Here is an 8826-nt window from a genome sequence, read left to right on the forward strand (position 1 = left end):
GATTGTTGTCATTTCTTATCCTATTGTAATTACCGGATCGAACATACCAATCACAGTTTGTTTTGCTTTAGGAGATTAGGGCTCGAGCGAGCCCGTCACTTTAAGTTTGAGTTTGATAAAAACTTGAGCTAAGCGTGATCTAATTGAGTTTATAACTAAATTTGAGCTTGGCTTGTTAGAGCCTAGAGCTAAACTCGAATCGAGTTTAGAGCAAATCGAGTTTGAATAGCTCATGAGTTTCGAGTTTTTTATAGTCTAATCTATATAAGTCATATGTGTATGTAATCATGTGGCTTTGAGGTTAGACGATTGGATTTTGTGTTGGATGGTGAGGTTAAAAAAATAAACTCAGCTATAGTGAATGGACATTGACTTTGCATCTACGATAGCAGTTAGAGGTAGCTGAACTTTTGATGAGCTATTCGAGTTCGAGTTCGACAGGCTTGCGAGTTTGTAGCTTAGTTTGTTAGGATATCGAGCCGAGCTCAAATCAAACTTATATCGAGTCGAGTTCAAGTAGCTTACGAGTCTCGAGCTATTTTTATAGTTTTATTGGAGATCAATGATATGCATAAAACTTTGCTCTAAAATTCTGTTTTTTATCTGATTTTGATAACCACTCAGATTCTGATCATATCGGATTGCCACGTCACTATTTGAAGGGGTTCAGCTTGATGAGGCAAAGACCTGTCTCATAAGATTTTGTTCCCTCGTTTGATCATGAACGGCTCTGTGTATACTAGAAGGGAAAACATAGAACGCGTCTTGGCAACCATATTCACACGAACGGACCAAATTTAGCAAATCATCTCCAAAAGTCACTTGGATTTTTTTAAATTTTTAGAAAGTTTTTTCAACAAAATCAAATTTTTGGAGAGTTTTTTTAACAAAATAAATTTTGAGGAGGAAAGTCAAAATCCAAGTGATTTTTGAAGGGTTTGTGCATTTTTTCCTTTAGGCAAATCGAGCAAGCATTGGCGCACGTGTCTTTTCTTCTCTGTAATCAACCTTTAGCTAGTTTACTTTGACAGTATTCTTAGGGCTATGTTTAGTGGAGCTTTAGCTCTCATCTTTATATCAGATCTGATGTTTATAAGTTAATATAAAATAATTTAAATATTTTAGTCTAAAATATAAGTAAGATATATCCTCAACTACCGGATTTCTGAGCTAGGAATATCCTGCTCTAAAAATTCCTAAAGCGAGTTTTTATTTTAAACTAAAAATAATAACTTAAATTACTTTATTATAAAATTACTTTATTATAGCTTATAACATCAAAATGTAACCGTGGAGCTAAAGCTGAGCTGTACTAAACGGGTGTTAAAAACTTAAAAAAACACAAACTTGTGTTTCGAAATCTACATATGAGTGGGCCTATTGAGCTTTTGTCCGGCCCGATCCGAGCCTATTTCATAGGCCCAGCCCATTAGGCCCACCAAGAACGGAAGGGGAAGAAACGGTCTTCGAGATTGCGGAAAGGACGCGGAGCTCGGAGGGACGGGCCCCGACCTTGGATGACGAAAGGAGCGGGTCGTGTAGCGTTCGTGTGGCCTTATCCCCTTTCCAGCTTTCCTTCGCCTCTTCTCTCCTCTCGCCTAAACCCTCTCTCTCCCTCTCTCTGGATCCCCTCGTCCTCAGGCCTGCATCCCTCCATGGCCGGGCTGGGCGCGCGCCCCTCCGCCGCCTACCAGGCCCTGTTGGTCCGGCCGCTCGCCGCCCCTTTCCTCTCCGCCAGCTCCGGTACGTGTTTGTACTCGACCACTCGTCCACTCCCCTCCCCGCTCTCTCCCCTGCTCGCTTCCTAATCGAATAAACGATCGTTGTTCTCTGCCCGTGCGTGCCAGTTCTCGTTGATTAGCATAATTTCCGGCTTTCCTTTCGGTTTTCTCGCGACCAATTGCAGTGCATTCTAGTAGTTGTTCCATATGTTAAGTTGCAGAGTAAGCTAGAAAAACCTTGGCCCATTTTGTGCTACTACATCCTGGTGCCCAAGCATACGCGGACTTTTGGTGGTCTAGCTTAGGCTTTGGTGGGGGCTGACCGGTTGACTAGCGAGCTATGCTGTTTATCTGTGTGCTTGTATAAATCCAAACGAATTGTAACGAAACTGTGCTGAATAGTTTTGCAGCGTTTACTCAAATATGGTTAACCTCTGCATGGCCGAAAGATCAGTTTGCTTTGCTTGAGTATACATCATAGTGAAAGTTAGCCTTACATGGTGCTGCGCTGCATAGGAGGCTGATTCATTTGCAATTTGTTGGGGGCGTTGTGTTGTCATAAGAAAAACTGCACTCAATATTCATATTTGTTATCTGCATTTTTTAAGAGTTCTAGTGACATTTGATTTGGCGCTGCTCCTTGCGACTGCTTACTGTGTATTGTTATGTTGTTACTGGTGGGTGCCAGGGAATCATGATAAAATTCTGTTTTGTACACTAGCCGCTCATCCCTTCAGGTGGTTTTGGTGTGGTTATTGCCGTTAAGTTGTCATTTGCACCATGTGTCAATGCCATGCACTGTGAGTAGTGTGCTTATAACAGAGGTCAGTGTGCTAGAACTGTGCCTAACTGATTGTCCTTGGTTGCATTTCCGCAGGGAAAGTGATAGCGCCAAAGAGCCGCTTCATTGTGTCAAGTAGACTTGCATGGGTGGAAGATGAGCTAGAAGAGATAAGAAAGTATAATTCTATTACTATTATATTGGTTTCAAGCTCTTGGCAGTGCTTTTTATCAAGACATTTAGCAAAAGCCATAATCTTTGGTCTAGATTCTAGATCTCTTGTAATCTTTTAGGGTCCGTTTGGTTCAAGGGATGAGGTGGGATGGGATGGGGCGATCCCTGTTTTTGTGTTGTTTGGTTCAAAGGCAGCAGGGATGGGATGATCCCTCCTGAGGAATATTCTCTCAATATGCTGGATGAAGATATCCCTCAAAATATATGGGATGAAGCCATCCACCTTTGCTAATCATGCACATTAGTAAAATGATTAATGATATTAGTATACTTGTATTACTTATTAGTACATATTACTACGAGATTAGAATTTGTAAGGGTTAATGTACTAATTATTGCTAATTAATGAGCTAATTAGAGTATGATTATGGTTAATTAGTATATTTTATTGTTAATTAGTAATGATTATGGCAAGAGTAACGTTAATACATGTTGGTGCATGTTGATTAGTGTATTATTAATAATTATTATTTAAAATTAAAAAATATAATTAGTTGATGATTCTCATCCTCATCCGTCCTCGTCCCTCCAACCAAACAAAAAAAAGACTCATCCCATCTAACCAACCAAACAAAAAACAGGATCATCCCATCCTAAAAACAGGGACGGTCCTATCCCATCCCACTTTGTCTCCCAACCAAACGGACCCTTAACTGCCTACTGGTTGATACCCATCTTCTCATGACACCTTACAATTTTTTGGGTGTTGGTCTGTTGGATACATTAAACTGGAGATTAAGTGACTAACTTGCCTTATGTCTCATCCTTAACGATTCTGCTAATACTCTTTCACATTTGAAGATCACAAGAGCAAAGTTCAGTAAAATCAAAGAAAAGGCCACCTTTGAGGCATGGAAAGGTCTCCCCACAGCTTCCTGTACCAGTGCACATTACAAGACCATCTTATGTTGGTTCAAAAGGATTGCCAGAACTATGCGATGTGCGCCAAATACACGATGCTCAAGGTATTGCTGGAATGAGAGCTGCTTGCAAACTTGCTGCCAGTGCACTGAACTTTGCTGGAACTTTAGTTAAGGTAAGACTGTTCTATTGTAGTTATCTAAATTCTTTTTGTTCTCTATCTCAATATTTTTCTTTCTATACATTTAATAATGTACTATTTATTTAAATCTCGTCTCAGCCATCAGTTACTACAAATGAAATCGACGCAGCAGTGCATAATATGATCATTGAGGCTGGTGCTTATCCTTCTCCGCTTGGCTATCGTGGATTTCCTAAAAGTATATGTACATCAGTAAATGAGTGTGTCTGTCATGGAATACCTGATTCAACACAGCTGCAGGTTATATCCAATGAAACTTGCCTCTTCCCATCTATATGCAGTGTAGTACTGAAGTACTGTGGGCTGACAAAAGGTCTTTATGATGCAGAATGGGGACATTATAAATATTGATGTAAATGTGTTCCTGAATGTAAGAAACCTCTCTTAAAATCGTGCATATGCTTGGTATATTTGGCATAATCAAATTCTGATGACAGGTTCCTATTTAATACAACTTTCTTGTATTCCACAGGGATACCATGGGGGTACTTCCAGAACATTCGTATGTGGACATGTGGATGAATCTATCAAGCATTTTCTGAAGGTAAGCCATTACTGATGTGTGAGATGGTTCATTCAGTATTCAAATAGCTGCTCTGGTGATTTGCATTGCAAATTTTTGCCATGTTTATGTGCTGCGGCACGTCTGATTTTCACATACCTTTGTAATGTTAGTTCTAGTTTAGACATACATTGAAGAAAAAGGTTCTAGAAGGCTTTGCATCTGGGTCATATCATTGGTTCTCTTCTCTTATATGCTTTATTGAGCAAACAATTCTTCCCTACATCAGAACATGCACAAATGGTCTTTAATTCTTTATTGGATCAGGCAGCTGAAGAATGCTTGGAGAAGGGCATTTCTGTCTGCAGGGATGGTGTGAACTACAGAAAGATTGGCAAGAAAATAAGGTACTTTTTTGTTTTATCACGAGAATTTAGAAAACTGGATTTTTTTTTAGCTTACTTGCAGGTTAAATGTATTCAAATTGTGGTACTTATAAGCTCAGGTTAAATTATATAACGTGTAAGCAAAAAGATCAACATAGTTCAAATTGCCAATCACTTATAGGATTCTAAAATGAGGGTGGCCTCCAGGACCTTTATCTTGACTCTTAATGCAGGGAAGCTGTATTCAACTCTAACTTGACTTCATGAGTCAGTCATATAGAAACTATCAAGCTAAACTTTCTGAACACTAGCAGTCTTTCTTGCTTATAGATTTGTCATTTCTACACTCAAGTTCAGAATATCATTGAGTTGGTTTACATTTCAGTCAAATGATTGAATTGGGGACTCCAGAAAAGAAAGGTCCCTTTGCACTGATCAAAGGAACTTTGAGTGAAAATGGTTCACAATGGATGTACCTGTAGACAGTGTTTTAAAAAGCCCTAGGTACTACTCCGGCGGTGGGGTGGTGTGCCTAGTCGGCGATTGGACGCTTGGTGGGAGATGGCGCCTAGCGCCTATGTGCCACCTAGGCGGCCTATTTTTGAAACAGTGCTCGTAGAAGAAAAAAATCACCTAAGAGGCAACCTGAACTGTTAGATGAGCTTGTATGACATCAACTTTTGTGTTACAGGTACATCACATTATGTCAGTGGTGAGGCCACCACTAGGTTGTCACCACTCTATACCTCTCTGGGTGATGTTAGATTTATTCATGATGTTTTAGTTACCTTTGTGTAGCCATGTTTCATAAAAATCAGCCCCTTATCTCTTTGGTAGCCTAGAGAATTCCAAACGACACCATTTGCATAGCTTTTGCTGATTTGAGAAAACATAGGGAACATTCAAAGTAGTAGAAAGCAGACGATTGAGTTCACTGATAGAATTCTGCTAAAATGTTGCTGATTTTGCTTCTATGTTAGAGCGCATGCTTCTTATTTTGCTTCTCATTGTTTCAGTAAGCTTGCTTATTTTTATGGCTACTATGTGGTGGAGCGCTTTGTTGGACATGGGATTGGAACTATGTATCATTCCGAGCCACTTATCTTACATCATTGTGAGTATCTTACTACTTTTTTTGTTTGACATTATTTTTGTTCTATTGGGTAAACAATTTTTTGGAGTTCGGCTTATTATATTACCCGATTTATGACTAGTGCTCATGTCTTCTAATATTTTTGTTATATTACATTTCTTGTTAGGCACAATTGCTCATTGCTTGTTTAGGGCCTTTAGGCCAGCAATATGTAGTGCCAAGCAATTTTTAGTTGCATGTTAGCTAAGCAAGTCATTTTGTGTTGTGTCTTAATTTAGCACCAGCAAGATTGGAACAGAATCGTTTTTCACAAAATTGGTGATGTTGTCATTACACTTTTGTGTTTCTTTCCAAGGGTCGATGTGAATTTGACATGTCCTATCCATCTTAAGCCGAACTGTGCCAATATTATTTCCAGTATTATCCTCATAATGGGCAGACGTCCCTGGATTCAAGGGCATTCAGTTGAATGCCTAATTTTTAAGTAAAAAATCAAGTATATGTAATGTATATTAGACATATGTACATGTATACAGCATATTGGGCCAAGATCTCATTCCCGATCCCAAAACAGCCTTTCATTGCCCTATTTTTCTCTCTTTCATGCACCGACACCCCTTGTCTCCACTCACCAGCCCAGCCCAGATCCCTGTTCCCTCACTTTGCCTTTGCTTCATCGGGCGGCCAGCGGTGGGCCCAACTCAAGAGAGCAGAAGCACTGTCATGTGTCAGCACTCAGCACACATGCACACAGCTGATAAGCACGCAAGATCCAACAGCTAAACCTCTCTCTACTCTCAGGATTTAGTATGGTTGTATGGTTGATTCATAATTTAAGTTTAGCAAATTGTCAATTGTTAATTCGGTGGTCTGTGAATCATGGGCTCATGCCAAGCCATGTAAAGTTAAAATTTACTAATTAATTGTAATTTCACTTAAATACTTGAGTTAGTAATGTCTAATATAAGAAATTTACCTTATATTACGGATTTTACTATTATGAACCTTAACCTTTTACATTAACACTTTATGGTACCTCTGATGTTTGAACGCGCAGCCCAGGGATCCTGGCTCCGCCACGGCGCCACTGCCTCATATGCTGAAATAATACATGACTATTGAGCATACATTGGACTAATGAATTCTCTGTTTTGTAGCCAATGAAAACTCAGGGCGGATGATTCAAGGTCAAACATTTACAATTGGTATGTGCTATTTTCTGTCCTTTCAATTGTATGTTTGGACTTCCATTTTTAAATAATTGTGTACTGGAGATTTTGTAGTGAGTTACCGATGCTTGAATATGTTTGTGAGGGAAAACTTGGTACAAAGAAAATGTCAGGAGTTTGTAAATTTTGATAAATGGGCATAGTAAGTAATCCTACAGGTCCTCGGTATTGCACACTATGCAGAAACAGAGTTCCGACACTTCTCTTATAATATAATTTCAAAATGAGTAAAAAGATCTTGATGGAATTTTGCAGAACCTATACTTACAATGGAAAAAACAGAGTGTGTGACATGGGAAGATGGATGGACCACTGTCACTGCCGATGGTAGCTGGGCCGCTCAGTTTGAGCATACCATACTGGTCACTAGGACTGGTGCAGAAATATTGACAAAAGTTTGAGTTTAGATCTTGCTGATTCTGGTCAGAAGTGATCCACCTACTTTCAGAACGAGATGGTTATGCAGAAGCATCATCCTCCAGCCTAACATCGGAGATCTGTAATAAAATGTCCTAGGTATGTTTCCTTTTCCTTGTTGCTGTTCTCAACCATTTCTATCTTAAGGCATCCTATTTTTGTAATCTGCACAGTGATCCAGTTTTGAGGTCTGTTGCAGGCCCACATGTGGCAGGATTTCCCCTTTGTGGTAACCAGGCAGGGGATAAGTGGGGGCATACAACTGCATTTGCTCGTCGTTTTTGCTGTTTGCCTGCTGGCTGCTGCAGTGATTTTTTGCTGGGGGGAAGTCCTGTCTCTGACGCATTTGTTATGAATGAAGCTTCTGGAAGAGCTGCTGTATATGAAATAGTAGTTAAGTTTGTTGGAAGTAGATATTGTTCCAAAAATTAGATGGAAATTCATGCTTGTCATCTAATTTGGCTGAAAGGAAGACCTTCCAGCTTTATTCTGTCACAACCGTTCCTCCGTACGCCTGCATCAGCGTATGTTAAATATGTTGCACTACACACCGTGTCTTGATAACACACGGTATGTTATGCACCACGCAAGATGAACTACCGGGCTTTGGAACATGATACGTTCAGAGTTCTCTACTGCATTTGCATAGTTTTCTGAACCCTGGACAAGGCCAGTTTCTTCCTTTGAGTTGAACTGCAGGCTGGACCTTGTCTTGAAAGTTGAACGAGCTACCAGAGGAAGCTTTTGCTTTTCAAAGGTATATCAGTAGCCAAATTATCTCGCACCCTAAGTTTATCAACACCCATTTGAGGAGGCCATGAAGGATACAAGGATCTGGCTGTGTAAATACCTTGTTTTCCAATCCCCACTTTACCGAGTCTCTTGGTGACGCCCACGCATGAGGCCAGAATTTGGTTTTCTGGCCACTGACCGCCCCTTCGATCGCCCACATCAGTTCTTTCCAGAACTGAGGACCCCTTGCACGGTGTGTTTCTTCCTGCCATACTACTCTTCTTCTGAATACTTTTTTTCCTCAATAGTTCATTCCATAGTGGAAATCTTTTCATTCTCCACTCTGTTCATCCATGTTACCAGTAGACAAATGTTCATGTTTCAGATTCCTAGACACCTAGCACTTTTAGGCCTACGAACCTGATCCCATTTAACCATTCGATAAAAAAATTTCTGTGCCCTTGTACGTTTTTATGCCTGTCCTTTTTTTCCCTGGAGTAATATTTTAGTGTTTTACTGTATATGTCTGCAAGTCACTTGTTACCAAATGCTTGGTCCAGCAAGCAATTGAGCACTTGTCTTCATCCATATAACTCAGACTGCAGATCTACTTGGTCCTTCAGACACAATACGTGAAAAAAAAATCTTAAAAGTGATGGGTTATAATT

General features: G+C 39.9%; 1 protein-coding gene across 2 annotated transcripts; it reads left to right on the forward strand.

The window, feature by feature from the left end:
- Positions 1–1540: 1540 nt before the first annotated feature.
- On the forward strand, positions 1541–8045 carry LOC133892349 (methionine aminopeptidase 1B, chloroplastic-like). Of its 2 annotated transcripts, none has more exons than XM_062333062.1 (11): positions 1541–1743; positions 2599–2680; positions 3538–3772; positions 3878–4039; positions 4128–4169; positions 4272–4343; positions 4629–4708; positions 5704–5801; positions 6938–6985; positions 7265–7525; positions 7608–8045. In XM_062333062.1, exons 1-10 carry the CDS (start codon positions 1656–1658, stop codon positions 7408–7410), a joined length of 1053 nt encoding a protein of 350 aa, XP_062189046.1. In that variant the 5' UTR covers positions 1541–1655; the 3' UTR covers positions 7411–7525; positions 7608–8045. The 2 variants fall into 2 exon arrangements, with proteins under 2 accessions (XP_062189046.1, XP_062189045.1); XM_062333061.1 differs by having other exon boundaries at positions 7626–8045.
- The last annotated feature ends 781 nt before the right edge of the window (positions 8046–8826 follow it).

The sequence above is a fragment of the Phragmites australis genome, chromosome 15 (genome assembly GCF_958298935.1).
Source record: "Phragmites australis chromosome 15, lpPhrAust1.1, whole genome shotgun sequence".
Taxonomy (NCBI): domain Eukaryota; kingdom Viridiplantae; phylum Streptophyta; class Magnoliopsida; order Poales; family Poaceae; genus Phragmites; species Phragmites australis.

Bases quoted from the DNA above. Each gene is read 5' to 3' on its own strand.
- LOC133892349 (XM_062333062.1), top strand. From the start codon at position 1,656: ATGGCCGGGCTGGGCGCGCGCCCCTCCGCCGCCTACCAGGCCCTGTTG. The intron at 3,773-3,877 runs GTAAGACTGTTC...ATCTCGTCTCAG, and splicing joins TTGCTGGAACTTTAGTTAAG to CCATCAGTTACTACAAATGA. The intron at 4,040-4,127 runs GTTATATCCAAT...TTTATGATGCAG, and splicing joins CTGATTCAACACAGCTGCAG to AATGGGGACATTATAAATAT.